General features: G+C 29.7%; 2 protein-coding genes across 3 annotated transcripts; one reads left to right on the forward strand and one right to left on the reverse strand.

Annotated features, from left to right (window-relative positions):
• Positions 1 to 1,076: 1,076 nt before the first annotated feature.
• On the forward strand, positions 1,077 to 3,061 carry LOC107074666 (ceramide-1-phosphate transfer protein). The gene is made up of 4 exons (XM_015336322.2): positions 1,077 to 1,375; positions 1,472 to 1,680; positions 1,776 to 1,951; positions 2,020 to 3,061. Exons 1-4 carry the CDS (start codon positions 1,248 to 1,250, stop codon positions 2,140 to 2,142), a joined length of 636 nt encoding a protein of 211 aa, XP_015191808.1. The 5' UTR covers positions 1,077 to 1,247; the 3' UTR covers positions 2,143 to 3,061.
• Positions 2,579 to 9,329, reverse strand: CNT2 (Concentrative nucleoside transporter 2). Of its 2 annotated transcripts, XM_015336321.2 has the most exons (12): positions 7,885 to 9,258; positions 6,484 to 6,552; positions 5,730 to 5,904; positions 5,415 to 5,586; positions 4,842 to 5,007; positions 4,571 to 4,765; positions 4,320 to 4,481; positions 4,130 to 4,223; positions 3,881 to 4,040; positions 3,625 to 3,793; positions 3,209 to 3,548; positions 2,579 to 3,028 (listed from the first exon to the last, which is right to left on the reverse strand). In XM_015336321.2, the coding sequence occupies exons 1-12, from the start codon at positions 7,915 to 7,917 to the stop codon at positions 2,958 to 2,960; spliced, it is 1,806 nt and encodes a 601-aa protein (XP_015191807.2). In that variant the 5' UTR covers positions 7,918 to 9,258; the 3' UTR covers positions 2,579 to 2,957. The 2 variants fall into 2 exon arrangements, with proteins under 2 accessions (XP_015191807.2, XP_089031306.1); XM_089175180.1 differs by having other exon boundaries at positions 2,579 to 3,548; positions 7,885 to 9,329.
• Positions 9,330 to 18,154: the final 8,825 nt, after the last annotated feature.

Below are 18,154 nucleotides of genomic sequence, written 5' to 3' on the forward strand. Positions count from 1 at the left end.
ACCTTTATTACGCGAAACTTTCAACGCGTTTTTCTCGAAACTATTATACTTTTTTCGAGGTGGTTGACATGATATGTCAAGTTCTACTCTACCGACTCCTTTGAAATTTGGTGGGAATCTTATTTATACATCTCTCTATCGGATGACCCTTGAATTTTAAAAAATTTTAATTTTTAGTATTTTAAAAAAATCGAGAAGGTCAAGAAAAAGGGGTCAAAACAAATTTTTTTTTCATATCGAAGCCATTTTATGAATTTTTTTTTTGGCTTAGGGTCACCCGATAGCGACATCTTTACTGATTAAGAATTTTCCAAATTTTTGTGTTTCAGATCATTACAAGGGTTGGAATCATGTCAACCAGAGTGCACCGTTTTTTTTGTAGCACTCACTTCATCGGCCTGCATTTCTAGGAATTTTTTATTTTTTTTCACGATTTTTTTTTGTATTCTTAAAATGTTAATAAGCATCATATAAAAAAATGTATAATAAAAATGTTTTTCATTTTTTTTTATCTTAGTTTGAGAAATGCCTAAAATTTAGGCTTCTAGACCAGAATAACCCTTTAAGTTTTCCATCAATTTCATTTAGCTCTATCTAACAAAATCTAACTGTCAGTAAGTATTTTTATCAAAAACAGAAAACGAATCGAGCTATGATGTATTCAACAGTTTGGATTCAAAATGGCTTACCAAATATGTACATCGGAAAAAACACTCCTATGCATATTTATTTACTTATATTTTTTAAACAATAGTTTAGTAAGTAGAACATCAGTTAAAAGTATAGCAAGTAATTAGAAAAGACTTTAATAAAAACTTTACCTAATTTTTTATACTTTTTTTCCTTATAATATATATATATATATATATATATAATAAATGTATATATAATATTTTATAGTTTATAAAATAATATAAATAAGATCTCTTGTTATTTTATTTAAAGATCTTATTTATTTTAATTATTTTCAAAAATATTTTTATAAATTATTTAGAAATCTGTGAATATAAGACAATAATTCGAACTTTATCGCCACTTGAATTTCGCGCCATTTAAAGTGTACTCTGGGAGCATGTGTCATGCAGAAAGGCTTTAGACGACATATCTATAAGTTACTGTCACGAGTGAATAAAAAGTGATAAAAGTTTTGCTTTTGTTATGTTAAAGAAAAGAAGATAACGTGATTTATCCACATGATTTTATTCCACGTATTCATCGGTCAACGTTCAATGCATTAAATTAAAAAAATGGCGGAAGGTTCGGAATTGTGTTACTTTGATTTAAGGATTGTACATGATAATTTTGATAAAGCTTTAGTGCAAGACGACGATGTTGATATTAAAGCATATTTGGATGCCTATAATGAACTATACAAGTAAGTATCCCTATTTAATAATGTTTATATTCTTTTATTTGCTTCTTGTAGTAAACATAACCTATTAAACATATGTACATTTATGTATGTCTGTAGATTTTTCCAACTTATGGGCAGTGTATTCAGTTTTGTTTCTTCTGATTTAAAGCAAAAGATTGATATTCTCGTTGACTTATTAAATAAAAATGATCAGAATTATGTTACCATTAAGTCTATGTTAGAGCACGAAAAAGAAAATAAACTCATCGAAAAATCAGATAATGTTAATGGAGCGCGTACTCTGCTACGACTTCATAGAGGCTTAGGTATGTTATAATAATAATAAGAGGAATAATATTCACATTGCTGATATCTGTTGTGCATCTAATGTTATCTTTTTATTAATATCTTATGCTTTTAGATTTTATAAGAGAATTTCTACGACAACTGGGGGAGTTAAGTGACACCGATAAAACATCTACATGCTGCCAAGATGCGTACAACAAAACCTTAGCGAAACATCATCCATGGGTAATACGTAAAGCTGCGATAGTAGCAATGTATACCATGCCTACTAGAGAAATATTATTTAAGAAGGTATGAAATATAATACATAGATCATCATATTGACAATTAGTGACAAAATCTCAACTAATAATGAACAGGTTTGCGGTGCCAATGTACAGCGAAATGTAGATATTCTACCAAAAATGCTTGAAGTCACTGCAGATGTATTCAATCGTACTCATACTTTGTACGAACTGCATCAATTGCACACCTTACCATAAACAAAATAAGGTATTGCGATTATATGGATGTCTTTATATCAGCATCAGAAGTTTGAGCACGTATAAAAATGTATGATAATAAGTGATCGATAGTATTCAAGCTATTGTATCAGGCTGTTTCTCCGGCTATGTCGCTAATAATTGCCAGCATAATTATTCGCGATACGAGGATAGTTCTTATTTATTTTAAAAATTTTGTTTTATAGCACGAAATATCTGTATAATAGATTTTCAGAGATTATTTTTCAAATTATTTAATTTTGATAATCGATTAACGTCTATTTGTTTAGTTATCTTAAATTATTCAAGCGAAGTAACAAATAATACTTTAAAGTAGATTTATTAAATTACTTAATACGTGAAAGAACATAGTAGAGCACTATATACAAGTATGTTCAATTTGTGTGATATTTATGCTATATATATAAAAAATATATAGAATTTATAATTATATTTACTGAAAATGTACAAACGGGCGTTACACCCTACGGACATCTTTTTTTAAACTATGGCATATCTTACTTCGAAAAAATAGAACATTCCTTTAATGCATTTTGATAACAGGAAAAACTTGAATGACTTCTCTCTTCTAAGTAATTACGTCATGTATAGTATTTATAAAATGAATGAACATTTATACAACAGTATTTTCTCTATAGTTAAAAATGTATATGGTAAATGGATTACAATATTGCGCTGTCATTTTTCATTTATAAATGCTTCAAAAAGTTATTTACAATATCCTTCTTTTAACTGAAAGGAATAAATGACAGAATAATTTGGCCTATCTTTAAGTCGCATAAGAAGATTTCTTCTTAATATTCAAGAGTATAATTTGAGATCACATTGTTCGCATTCACGTGACTATTATCCTCTATCAGCATACCTAAGAAATAAATAAATAAATATTAAAAAGAGAGTATTATTATTGTGGGAAATAAATGCAATAATTAAACTGAACTAATAAGTATGAAACTATTGTTCAATTGGTATATATAAAAAATAAATAAATGAATATAAATAACACAAAACAATACAATAATTATCATAAAAAAGTCTTTTTTACCGGCAACCGATGCTGTGAGAAAACAAACGGCACTACCAGAGATTAATGCTCTGATGGCAACAGGAGCGATCTGTTTTTTTTTATTTGGTGCTATACTACACAAAGCACCCATCATGATACCGACTGCTGAGGGATTAGAGAATCCACAAATGGCATAGGTCGCGATCGTTTCCGATCTTTTTGAAATTGCATTTAATTTTTTGTATTTTCCAAGTTCTTTATAAGCAATAAATTCATTAACGACAGTCTTCAATCCTATTAAATATCCAACTTTTTCACAGTCATTCCATGGTACACCCATGATCCAACTTAATGGCATAAAAATCATTGATAAGAGATACTAAAAAATAAAATGCGTTTAATCATTTTTTATGAACAACAATATGAGATAATATTTAAAAATATTTTTTTATTACCTCAAACGTCCAATTGGAAAATCCCAAAAGTTCACCCAACCAGAAGAGAAAACCATTGATGAAGGCTACGATAGATATAAAAGCTATCATGTTAGCTATTATACCAAGTATTATAGGAATTGCTGCCAGTGCTCCATTACTCGCAGCTTCCATAATTCCCGAATCATCTCTAAAAATAATTTCTTGTTTTTTTTTTTATACATTAACATCAACGATTACGACATTAAAATGATATATAATTTAATTTCGATCTTACGATTTTTCCAATTTAATGTTGTCCAAATTAGTCAGACTTTTTTCCGTTTCGGGATAAAATAATTTGGCATAACAAAGTGCAGCCGGAGCTGACATTACCGATGCTATCAACAAATGCGCCGGATCAGCACCAAAATTGACGTACGCGGCAAAAACACTACCTATGAGCAATCAAATAAAAAGTCTATGAAACTTGTTCTTTCGAAAAGAAAATTATTATTTTTTTGTTTTTGTTTAACATTCGATTTACCCGAAACCGAGGCTAGGCCAGCACACATAATGGCATGAATTTCCGAAGAGGTCAGTTTATTTATGTACGGTTTTATCAATAAAAGGGATTCCGTCTGGAAACAAATCAACGATTAAATAACATCGACGTGGCATTTAAATAATGTAAATATAATAAATAAATGTAAAAATAATTAAGCAAAAGATAATACCATTCCAATGAACGTATTCGCTGCGCTGTTCAAAGATTCGCATATAGTGGTTCCCATGATAAATTGCAAACCCCATCCAAATTTAATAACTACCCACCCCATTACTCCAATGTAATACAATATTTGAATGAAAGAACTGAAGAAAAAGATAACCGGAAGAACCTTAAAGAAAATTCAAATGTCCACGTAACAATTCGTACTAGGATTCAATTAAATATAAACCATACAAAAAATATGCAATAAAAACTAACTGAAAAAGCAAAGATTCCTTTTTCGACGAGTTCCTCAGAGAAAATAAATGCATCACCTTCTTTCGAGTAATTCATAAAAGTAGTAATTTTATTCGCAATGCATTCAAAAATGGCTCGGCCAACGGTCCAACGAATGGTTAATAAACCAAATAAAAATTGCAGTATCATGCCGGACAAAACGGGCTTCCAATTAATCTATGTAAACACGAAAAGACATTTTTCAATTAATTTCCATCACTAAAAGTATTTTGATTTTGAACGGTTTATTTACGTGTGCTGGATGTTTTGAGAATAGCCATCCTAAAAGCAATAGGACTATAACACCAAGGCCACTGATCAGTCTTTCCGTCGAATGAATTGTATCAAAGATGAGAAAAACAACGATAGCTATGAGTATCATCAAGTATATCACTGTTCCGAATATCCGAGATCCGTACCTGTGATAAATCGTATTATTTTGATCGAATTCTTTCTTTTATTTTTTTTTAACACGTTCGTTACCACTGACACGTGTGTCCGTGATTTCAATTTTGTTTTGAAAGTTTGACGTTACACACGTATGCCAATAACTATATGACAGTCGATTAAGTCAACAAATTAAATAAAATTGTGATCTTATGATTTATTTTTTAATCCAAATAATTGTTATATAAAATAAATGAATATTTTTTTTCCATTTTTTTAACTTACATCAATTCACTGTCATCATAATCGACATATATATGTCAACGATGAATTGAAAAATTCAAATATGAACTGAAGTTTTCCTACGGTTTAATATGTCAACACAAAGATATTAAATGAAAGATAAATAAAATTAAAGATTTATCTACGTATTTGTTACCTTGTTTTCTGCAGTTTTGCTATGCCTCTTTCAACCGGTCGGAATAAAGGGATAATAAATTTGCCAAAATATCGTTTAATTATCATGTAATAAAATAATCCGCCATAAGTAAAACACAGGAGTAACAAGAGCATTCCATAACCGGTGCACCAACAAAAACCACAATCGCTTGCTAAAAAAATAAAAACAAACGAATTTGTTTGTATCAGACGAATGATTAATTTCATTTGATTGCAAATTTTTATACGAAAATGGATTTTTAATATGAATGGAGTATTATTCGGTTGATGATCGGAAATACGTTTAGTGTCATACATTCTTTGGTATTGGCCCAATAGTTGGTGGCAAAGACAAAGTACACCACTACGAGAATATTTAACAGTACCAAGCCTAGAAACTTGAAGATTCTTCGATGCTTTGAAAAGTACGCCTCCATGGCATTACGCATCGTCACGAGTAAGTCAAATTTCTTTCGGGATTCATTGTCCTCCTGTATAAGATAGAGATAGACCAAGAGAATTTTATGTATTCTATTAAAATACACTTTTGTTACACAGATTTAATGAGACAAATCTTCTAAGTATTTTATCATTTTATCACATCAGAATATTGCTTAAATTTCGATAAATATAATTAGAAAACAATATAGATTTGTATGGGTGTGTATATGCTAATGGAAATGAATGAAAAAGTAATTGCAAATATTTGTAAAGATATTTTTAGAAACACAATGGGTAAAAAAAAGTATTTTACGATGGAAAAAAATTATTAATTCGTCGGTAACGTAATACGGAATTGCAGTAAAATAAAGTGAATAAATATTTTTTTTGTACCCACTGTAAAAATTGAATCTTCGGTTCTGTTCGTAAAACCGTTTTATAACTTTATTTTATCATTTGTTTATAAACATTTTACGTATAATTGTACTATGCAAATCATTCTTTACGAATACAAGAATAAAACGTGTATCGTAAACGTTCGATATTGAACAATAGATCATAATCGATATTAGTATACACACATACTCGATCGATGTTGAGAAAACAAAAGCACATATTATCGTACTTACCTCTTCCTCTTTTTCGTAAGGTTTCGTATTTTTGCTGCCATTTTCTAGATTCTCGACCTCGTTATTACTCTATATAAAAAATTTGAAATACGCGAATTAATATATATATTAGGGTGGGTCAAAAAATCAATTATTTTTTTTTTTACAAGTGCCACGGAAAAATGGGTTGCTAGACACCTTAACAAAATTCTCACCAAATATGAGCTCTTAATTTTAATAGGAAGATCCTCCGCATCGCAGTTTTTTATTTTTTCTCAGTCCAATAGAATAAAATTCATACCTCATCATTAATTGATTGTACAGAAAAATGTTTTAGAAAAATTTTGTAGGAAATTGAATGCTCTACAAAAAAGGTATCTTATATTTTTCCCGTAAACCTCACCATTTGAATGATATTGAAGATTTAAGTTTGATTATTTTAAGACAAATTTTTGTAGGAAATCAACTGCTCTATAAAAATGGTGTCTTATGTTTTGGCGATTAAATTAAGCGTTCAAAAGTTATTCAGAGACAGAAATCAGTACACATGAAAGTTTGATGATGAATATCTTTTGAACGCCTAATTTAATCGCCAAAACATAAGACACCATTTTTATAGAGCAGTTAATTTCCTACAAAAATTTGTATTGCGCATTTTATAATAGTCATTTATAGTTGAGTTATAAAATTCATAAAACAAAATGAAATTAGTCTTAAAATAATCAAACTTAAATCTTCAATATCATTCAAATGGTGAGGTTTACGGGAAAAATATAAGATACCTTTTTTGTAGAGCATTCAATTTCCTACAAAATTTTTCTAAAACATTTTTCTGTACAATCAATTAATGATGAAGTATGAATTTTATTCTATTGGACTGAGAAAAAAATAAAAAACTGCGATGCGGAGGATCTTCCTATTAAAATTAAGAGCTCATATTTGGCGAGAATTTTGTTAAGGTGTCTAGCAACCCATTTTTCCGTGTCACTTGTAAAAAATAAAATAATTGATTTTTTGACCCACCCATTATATATGTGTATATGAGCCGTTCAGTGCACACATCGATTAACTCTATAAAACAAAAAGTTGAGAAATGCGATGAAATAATGTATATTGTTCTTTAAATTCCTTTCAATGGCCAAAAAAATTTTGCTGTTTAATGGTGTTAATCTTTATTATTCAGGAAAGTTATTATAAATATAAAAAGTTATGACTATACCGAGTGCTTTGACACTTAAATTTAAGATTTTTTAAAAAGTGGAGTTAATCGATGTGTGCACTGAACGGCTCATATATTATTCAAAATAGATGGTATTTGTGATAACGCAAAGAATTACGTTGAAAAATTTTATCGACAAATTTCGAAGGACGCGTTAATCTAACATATGAAAAGAAAAAAATTACAAAAATATGAAAAATTACCTCTTCGAAAATCGTGTTTACGATACCAGGCATATTCCGATAATAATGCAGAAGAAGGATTAACGAAGAAAAATTATATCCTCCCGTATTAATCTTAATTTAAAGAATAATTTTTGTTTTTTTTCTTTCTGTCCCTCTCACTTCTTTTTCTTAATAAGAGACAGATGTCGATTAATTCCACGAATGTTATAGTAATCATCTAACAGTAAGATGATGATTAAATAATTTGTATTTGACGTAATAAATAATCATTAATAAATACGAACGAGAGAGAACGAACGATGAAAATTTCCAATAGTATTGGTTTGTATTGCGATAGTTCTCTCTCTCTCTCTCTCTCCTCTCATACACTTTTATATGGTACACCATTTATTTCGTATCACTAAAATTAGATCTTTTTCTGTTTTTCTTCTTATTTTTATATCGAAAACTTTTTATTTATTCTTTTTCGTTTTTGTTTTTGTTTTTATTTTTATCTTCTTCTTCTTCTTAAAATTGTTCAAAAATGTGCACGCGATACTTTCGCATATAAACTTTGTTGTTTTATTCGATACGATAAAGAAAAAGTATGAAACCTTGGTACAATGTTACGCAACGCTCGTCACTGTAGTCGACATTTTGAAAGGAAAAAAGAAATATTTAAGAAAGAGTAGACTTTATCGTCGAAAATTGGAATTTTACTGTATAATATATCGATCGTAGCACACAATCACTATACTTCAATACGCCAATAGAGATAAATCGTTTAAAAGACCACTGAAGATTGGAGTCGGTGATACCTCGTCTTATTCAATGTTATCTCGTTTAGATAATTATAAGAGGTGGGGATCATACGTACTCAAGGAAATACTAGTCGTTCCTTGGGCTTTTGTTCCATTTGTCACGTTTGTTTCATTGATCAAAAATGTTATATTACACGTGATGATACATTCCACACACATTTTTATTTTAATAATCAATGTCAATATATTTTTTTCTGGTTTTTTTTTTTTTTCACTTAAAAAAACATTCCTATGGGACATACGACGAATAAATGTTTTTACAGACAGACAAACAAATTGTATAAATCAACGAATGTAATTAATTGTTGTACGAATTAATTTCAATTGTTTGAAGGTCCAGAAAATTAAAAGAACATCTTCGGAGTTTATTTCTTCTTATTATCGTTTGATTATAAAACTAGTCAAACTAGTCAAACTTTCGATTGGTAAGTTTCATCGTCATCATAGTTTCACCTTAACACAAATGCTCACGTGACAATGGCGTAATAAGACATTGTCGAATAACATTTGTACTTGAATACGAAGAGACATTTACACAGTGTTTCTCAATCGGTAATCTACGGATCATCATTAGTACCATAGATAAGTTCTATTGGTCTACAAAAAGTTTACAAATTTATGTATATATATTTTTTTTACAATCTTATTGTTCGACTGCAGTCCGTGAAATGCAGTAAATTGAGAATCACTGATTTAAAATAAATTATATATAACAATCTGATGTCCATTAGACTACGACGAAGTACTAAACTATTTTATTACTTCTTCTCAAGGTTATTATTGTATTTAAATTTATTACATTGTTAAATATTATTATCAAAGTAAATAAATTTTATTTTTATCTAGAATAATTTCCAAGTAATGTAAATGCGTAGATCTATTGAAATAATTATATCATTTCTATGAATTATTATCAACAGTATTTTCGTAAAAACCTTTTATGTATGTTAACGTTAAAGATAAGAAAACTCTATGTAAAATTTGTAGGATAAAAATGCTAATGATATTTAATTTAAACATGAATATTATTTTATTTCTATCATTTAATATTTTGCAATTTTCTGGAATGCATGATCATTTATACATATACTATATTTAACTGTGTTTTTTTTTCTATTCTATGATAAAAAGAAACCTATTAAACGCACTCTATCTGGCACTTTAACAAAATCAGAATCTTCGCTACAACCATTTTCATATTCAACGATTTCTTCTAAAATACCTTCAAATCCTTTATATAAAATCGACTCTTTCACCATTTAAGGGATTTTATTCAAAATATTAGAAGTAAGATTTTTATATTTTAAAACACGTGAAAGCACTTACGAACGAGACAACATGGAATTATTGCAGAGATCAAGACAATACAACAAGGTTTTACTCTTGACCTGATAGGTCACTAGTGCACTGATAGTGCACTGCCATCTTATCAATGTATTGCATTTTGAAGAACAAGACCGAATGTCAAATTTCTATCATTTCGTTTTAATATTTACAGGGTGATTTTTGGAAGTGGAACAAGTTATTTTTCTTTATAAAAAAAGTAAAGAAATGATAAAGGAAAATAGCATACAACATAATAAATCCTAACTTCTTTTTTTTTCTTATTTTTAATATAGAAACACCGATACCGACCTGTCAGGTGCAATTGCACTTTATTCTTCACTAGGATCTAATTTTTTGTTTTAAATCAATCGATTTCTTTTTTTGAAGTGAAACTTCTTAGGGAACGGTAACGATAAAATTTTATGAAAGAACATCTAAAGAAAGGGAGTATAGAAGTAAAAAGAGTGAAAGAATGGGATAAAATCCACAATTAAATGAAATTATGTAAGATTCTTAATGTTAGTTAACGTGTGTGTGAGGGTGTATCAGAATTAATTTAATATCCATTGTTTATCGGTATTTTTTTTTATTTAATATAACGAATTATGATATATAATGTAATATAATTTAAATACTGTAATATAATGAAATTGTATTTTAAATAAAGAAAAAAAACAAAAATAATTCATTTCGAATATATAAAGAGAAACGTAAGCTAATAAATGTGGCGTAATAAATCATTTTCTAAAAATAATAAACTATTATATCTCTCATAACAGTTTACATACTATCCAAAGCTTTTTTACTTTTCTACGAAAGACTAATAGATAAAAATTGACGACAAGAAAACAAGCGGTTTTTCATACTAAGATTTTGGCAGGGTTTTACTTTAAGACGAACAAGATTTAGAATTCGTATGAGAGAACGTATTTTCAAGAGAAAGAGAAAGAGAGAGAGAGAAAGAGAAAGAGAGATACTGAATTCTATATTTATACGAATCTAACATAAGACAAGTTTCGTAGTCTCGAAATTTTGTTTCATTTTATTAACTGAAAAACGAAAAGACTTCGTCATTTAGAAAGAAAAAAAAAATTAGTAAAAAAATTCTTTTTCTTATTCGTTTTTGACGTTCAAAGAGAAAAAAATAGAGAAAGATAATAGATCATCATTTAACATTTAAATAAATCTATTTTAATTATTTTGAGATATATTCTAAAGAAAAACAAAAATTTTATTCGTTATTTTAAATTTGATTAATTTACAAACACAAATAGCCGAAAAAGAAAACTTAAGATCCGTCATTTCGCTGAATTCGGTTTAATTTCAGCGTTAAATCTCATAGCAAAAGTGACTAAATGTTACAGAAATGCGACGCATTAATTGTTAATTATCATTCCCGTATTTCTAGAATAACTCCTCAACGTTGTTATCCGTGAGTTTTTAAATGAGCATAACAAGAGATAATAGGGAATTATCATGATTTTATTATCACGTTATATTAACTCATATTATCATCACGTTATTTTCTATCTTTATTATTATTTTTTTATTAAATTCTTTTCTTTGTAATTTATTCTTTCAATAAAATCATTTAATTTTTTAATTAATTCTCAATTTCAATCAATGGTCCACTAAATTCACTGTCGATCATTAAAATCAAGCTTCGTTTTTTGTTTTTTATTAATATTCATTTTCTTCTTTAGAATTTGTTCGTGGACATAAGGTAAATTTTTTTATTTGTTCAATTTAAATAACATGTGGTAATCTTTAGGGTTATCGTTTTTTTTTTTTTAATAATTTTTCATGCATATAAATCAACCGAATGTTTCCTTTTTAGTTTTTTTCTAATGTGAGAGATATTTATTTCGCATGAATCATAGTGTTTCGGTTATGGTTCTTAGTATTTTTTATTTCATTATTTCTTGCTTTGTTATATAATTCATTGCTGCTGTTTCCTATGTTATATGCCATAGGTTCAGGAAACGTGGAAACGATTATCAACATAGAAACGATTATCAACGTGGAAAGATAACCCGTCCAAAAAAACAAAAGAGAAAAACCATGTGTTGTTTTATTTTTCAAATTAGACAATGGTTATTTCCTTTCTCAGTTACTGAAATGAAAATATATAAATTGAATATGATCTAGAAAATGTGTTTCGATTTTTTTTCCTTAAGGGGGGATATACATTTAGAAAAAAAAAGAATCGATTTTTTTTATTGCATTTTCTAAAAGTATATCATTTCGAAAGTATTCTGTCAAAATTTCATAAAGATGTGACCTTTATTTATGGAGATATTGTAGACGAAAGAAATAATATGTAATTCTTTCTTTATTTTATCTCCTATTTAAATTCGCTATCGTAGACGATAAGATTAATATTTTTTCCTTCCTTTATTTTTATTTTCTTTTTGAATATTCTATCGAATTTTTTCGTCAATTGAACGAAGAACCCCGAGGTGTACGAACATTAAATTTTACTGTAGCTTTCTTACGTAGTAGTGTATTTTTCTTACAAAATGTATTCACATAAAATAACTAGAATGTCAAGAAGTGGTTATTCTGGGCAAATATCGCGGCCAAAAAAGAGGAAGCAGTATTTCAACCCAAAGGACACGAAGGCCTGTGATAGCGGAATCAGTGCATCTGCGAAAAAACTGAAGACTGGAAGTGGCTATGAAGAACTTAAAAATACTATGATAGAATACAGAATTTTGAACTTTTTAACAGTGTTTTCTACTCTTTCAACAATTGTAAGTTGTACAAAGTGTAAGGGAGAAATAAATTTTCTAGTGGCAAAAGAACACGGCCTTGGTTTTAATCTTACTGTAGTATGTCAAAAATGCGGTACTCAATTTATACCTTTTTCGCCATACATCGGAACTAGCTATGAAATCAATCAACAAATCACATTAGTAATGCGTTTACTAGGTGTTGGTTTCAAAGGTGTTACGAAGTTTTGTGCTTTGATGGATATGCCGTATTTTGTAAAGCAGGCTACTTATAAAAAGATACTAGAAAACATATACTTGGCATCTAAACAAATAGCTGAATTTTTCATGAAAAAAGCTTGTCAAGAAGAAATCTCTGAAAATATACTAAAAAATCCTAACAGCAAAGAAACTGATTTGACAGTGCACTGTCAGCTGGTATTGCGTCATATATCGCTACCTGTCAATTTAACGAAGGTACAAATGGTCTATTAGCTGTCTTTGATGCGTTAGGAGTTCAACTTGGGTCTCCTGCTCATAAATTTGCCGCTGACGAAGACAAGATTCGAATTAAGAAGTCAAATAAACGCGCTGAAGAAAATACAAAGGAGGCAAGAAAGGCTCGACGACAAAAAAAAAAGCTGAAGTCGAAGCTGGAGACAAGGAAGAAGGTACTTCATATGGTGCTGGAATCGATGAAACTATATAGGAAAAAATTTCATTAAGTAATATACTTTTTTTAAGCGTTTTGGTGTTTTCAAACTTTAAACGCGTTTTTCTCAAAACTATTTTAACTAAGAAACTAACTTTTCTCCCGCTGCATCTGTAATAAACGTAGATGTCGCTTCCCGCCTTCCTCTCTTCTCGCTGCGTAAAACGAAGTTGCCGCTTTCTTACTATACTGTCCTAGGTATGTAATATACTATTTTATTTGTTGTCAATTAATACATTTTGCGAAGATTATGCAAATTTAACAACAATCAAGGGGTCCAGGGGTGAAACCCCTGATGGAGGCTCGGGGGCTTTGCCCCCAGAAAAAAAAAATCAGGGGGGTCCGGGGGCACAGCCCCCGGCGGGGTTTGGGGGCGGAGCCCCCCACTTTAAAAAAATTTAAATATAAAAATAAAATAAAATATAAAAAAACTTATAAAAAAACTTAAAAAAAAATTTAAATATAAAATTAGATTCTATTAAAAATATACATTATTGTTTAAGTTTAAAAAATATTTTTTAAAATAAAATTTAATTAATTAAATAGGGAGTTTATAAATTATTATTATCGTGGGGAGTGTTGAAAATCGAAGAGGTTGTGTGTGTAAGTCTGTGTGAGTCCAAAAAAAAGCATTTAAATGAAATTCAAATCGAGAACGAAGTGATTGATTCTTTGACCGTCAATACACCTTTTGTCACTTTCAAGAATTGTAAGTTTAAACAGATTATAATAAATAATAACAAATACAACTCTCATAATCAAGAAAATAACTAAATGTATACGTAGTAACCTATTTATGTTTGTAATATTTAACTAAACAAATATCTTTAAAACTTGTAAAAATAAATAAAATATAAAATATATGAGACAACACATGTTATTAAAATCATTAATTATATATCATAATATATAATATATATAAGCATGAGCAGTAAATTATTAAAACATTTTTAAGATTAAGGAACTAGTGCGCATGCTTCTATTTTTTAGCGCATGCGCACTAATTCGTTACTACATTCAAGCGGGAGGGAATGAGGCACTTTTCTCCCTGGCACAGATTCAACCGGGCGGGAATGGGGCACTTTGCTCCCTGAAAACAGGGAGCAAAATACGTACTTTCCATCCAGGTGTGAGAAAAAATATAAAGCCAGTTTTCAAAAAAAAAAAAATCGTAAAGAAAGCGTTTTTTTCGGGCCTCTAAAGGTATATCCCCCCTTAATGATTCCTTCTTATTTAACTTCAGGGACGAGAATTTTGTTACCAAATTTTCAATCAAAGCAGTGATCATAAGATAAAATACAAGTATTAATATTTGACGAGTTTTTTTATTCTTTATTTTATTTTTATTTTTTAGAGATTAATTATGAAATAGTTTTCGGAGATCTGTTCTTTTGCTTTTATTGGAGAAAGCAGTGTTAAGTCGCAGTATGTATTTAAGACACTTTATTTAAGCAATACGTATGAATTCACAGAGCGTTAAAACAGAAACTAGTGATCCTTGAATGTTAGACTGTGATGCTAATTTTATATTATTAATTGAAGAAACAAAAATTATACCTTATACTGAAAGAATATATGAGATAAAGTGAAAAGAAAGAATTATGTTAAGGTACGCTGTGCACTGATCGGTAGTTCATTATGAAGTGATCGGTCCGATACCGATACTTTCGTCCGTCTCCTATTTCTTCCTATCACCCAAGATTTGCGTCCAATCCGAGAACGTAGAGCATGTCGCGCATTCTTAGAACCGAAATTTTTCCACTGACATTTGCGCACTTTATGGCTGCTGTTACTACGCCTTTTACTTGAACGCAGTTTTCATTATCTGCAAGATGTACGTATCCTTCACAGCCTATGTCCAGCTTCTCGAAGAAAGTCCATGTTTGTGCCATATGGCTCGTTACTCCGGAATCGACTATCCAGGAATCTGTATCGGCTTTCACATTGAAACAAGTTTCGACTAATACTAGATAACAGCCGCAACCCCCTTCGTTGCATTATTGGCCTTTTCCGTGTTTTTCTAGCCAAGCCTTGTATTCTGTGCAGTCTGCCTTCGCGTGACCTTTCTTTTTACGGAAAAGTCACTTTAATTTGCTAGCTTGCGTATCTTTACTTTGTTTGCATGCTGCCTTCATAGCTGTCCGTCCAATGCACTGCTTCTTGCTTCTCATGTATCCTTGCGCAACATATATTCGTCGATTAGTTTTCTTTGGACGAAATCTGATGTAAGGTCCTCTTCTGGTCTCCTCTTTAAAACCATGATGAGCGTGCCGTAAGATTTGGGAATACTGCATAGCAAGATTTCTATAAACGTGCTATCGTCGACAGTATGACCCATACTAACATATTCTGATAGCGTAGCTATATGTTTGATCATATCACCACCCTCTTGCAGAACTGTATGGTAGAGACGTCTTTGCAAATATATTCTACCTGAGAGAGTTGACTTCTGATAATACTCTTTTAGCGTGTTCAACTGCTCGCGTGCTGTTAATTTATTTTTGATGAGCCTTAGTTGATTTTCATCAACCAGCTATCCGATGGTAGCTTGAGTCGTTTCATCCTTGACGTTCCATGCGGCGTCAACTGGAGTAGGTGGTCCTTGTTTAACAACATCCCACAATTTGTCTTTCATCAATATCAGCTGTAGTTTTTGACTCCACGTCGAGTAGTTTTCACCGTTGAGTTTTTGAATAGCGGCGCGATAAACTTCTACCATTCTAAATTTTATAAAAACTCACTTCACCTTTATTCACTTTCAGTTTATACTTAAATGTTCTCACCAAAAATGTCCTTATATAGCACATACTTAACACTAGATTTACGGATGTTTTGTTCATTATTTTTTAATGACGTAATAACATTGTTTGAATAAAGGATTGAGTAAAGGAATTGAACTAATATTTACGTATATTTCATTACGTAACTAAAAACCAATAAGTTTTCAAAAAATAGTATTTAAATTTTATAAATATATAAAATAATCAAATGTTCAATGAGTCAAATTGGCTCAATTCGTAAATCTAGTGTTAATATTGTATTTTCATTCTCTAATTATTATAAACTAGGTAAGGGCCATAACAAGTTGGAGAAAACAGTGCAAAATCGTAGTTTTTATTTAAGACACTTTATTTAAACGATAAGTATGAACTCACAGAACGTTAGGACAGAAACTAGTGATACTTTGGATAGTTAGGAATACGCTGTGCACTGGTCGGTGGTTCATTATTAAGTGATTTGTCCTATACCGATACTTTCGTCCGTCTCCTATTTCTTCTTATCACCTTCAAGGAAATCCGGCCAATAAAAAGAGCTCCCGTTATGGTTCCCTATTTCGACCTGCTTAATCTGCTAATCTGCACTTTTGTGTGTGTGTCTGTGGCTGTGTGCATGTTGCCGACAAAGAAAATGTATTTTTCTCAACAGCTTTGAATAATTTAAATTTAAATTGAATTTTATTTTTATCATATCGTTAATCTGTACTCAAATGTATATCTAAGGATATCAATATAGGAAACAGCAGCAATGAGACAGATAAATTATGCTAATAAAGTATATTTCGAGAACTATCAGGGTCTGTACTATTTCCGGTTTAGCCATAAGGTTAGCAAATCATGGGATTTGTTGAAAAAAAGAAAAACTATCTCTAACCAATGTTTTTTTTATACCTGAAAATATATAATACCCTTATGGATATCTAACTTAAAATATTTCCTTGTCTCTTTATCGCTACTACAAAGGTATATATAAATACATAGATGCATATTGATTGACGTATAGTATACTATAAGCCCTTAAGAAAAACAGGTATAAAGAAGAATCGGATCTCAAGGTTTACAATAAAAAATATCAATTTTGAGAATCATTAATTTTCCTTTTTTTAGTAAAATTTTATATCGTAAATCACTTCATTTTTTTTGAATAATTCGAAAGATTAATTTCTGGTATCTAGGTATCGACAAACATAATTCACACTTTTGGAATAAGAAAGAAAAAGTAAGAAAGGAATAAAAAAATCAAAAAACTGAGTAGCAGACAACGATCTAAAGTGTTTATGGCTTTGTAGGGTGAAAAATCCCACACTATTGGATTCGACGTTAAGCGACTAAATGTTACACTTTCATAGGAAACCATAATTCTGTTCGAGTAAAAATGTCAAGAATATTTTAAATTCTTTTGTTCAGATTTTTCTTAACATTGAAGATATTCGATTTTTCTTGCACTTATGTTAGAAAAAAGAAATTCAAGTCGTCTCGTTTTATTATTCCGAAGAAGAAGAAGTGTATTTTCTTCTATGCCACACCTTTGTAAATTTACAGAACGTTGATTCTCATTCTAGTAATACAGATTAGAAGAATGTTATGCAGCTCACGTTATCACGACTGATACACACCGATTATACGAGCGTTTACACATGTTGGATTTGTACGTCAGAAGAGAGAAAGAGAAAAAGGAAGCATTACCATTTGTTAATTAGATATTCTTACTAGTTAAAATTTAATTTATAAGATAACAATTATCCGCACACATAAAAACGAATGCATCGTTTATTAACTATATTAATAATAGATTGTAAAATTTGATTAATAATTATAATATTATAATTAAAACTAAATGTAAATTAGAAATATTATATTATTATAATATAGTATAAATTATAGAGTCAGGGCAAAAGTGGGCAAGTATTAAAATATTGCAATTATGAATTTCAAATTTATTTACTACACATCCTTATTGTA

This window comes from Polistes dominula, unplaced genomic scaffold (genome assembly GCF_049000335.1).
Source record: "Polistes dominula isolate Pdom_NZ unplaced genomic scaffold, Pdom_raw_medaka contig_82, whole genome shotgun sequence".
Lineage (NCBI taxonomy): Eukaryota > Metazoa > Arthropoda > Insecta > Hymenoptera > Vespidae > Polistes > Polistes dominula.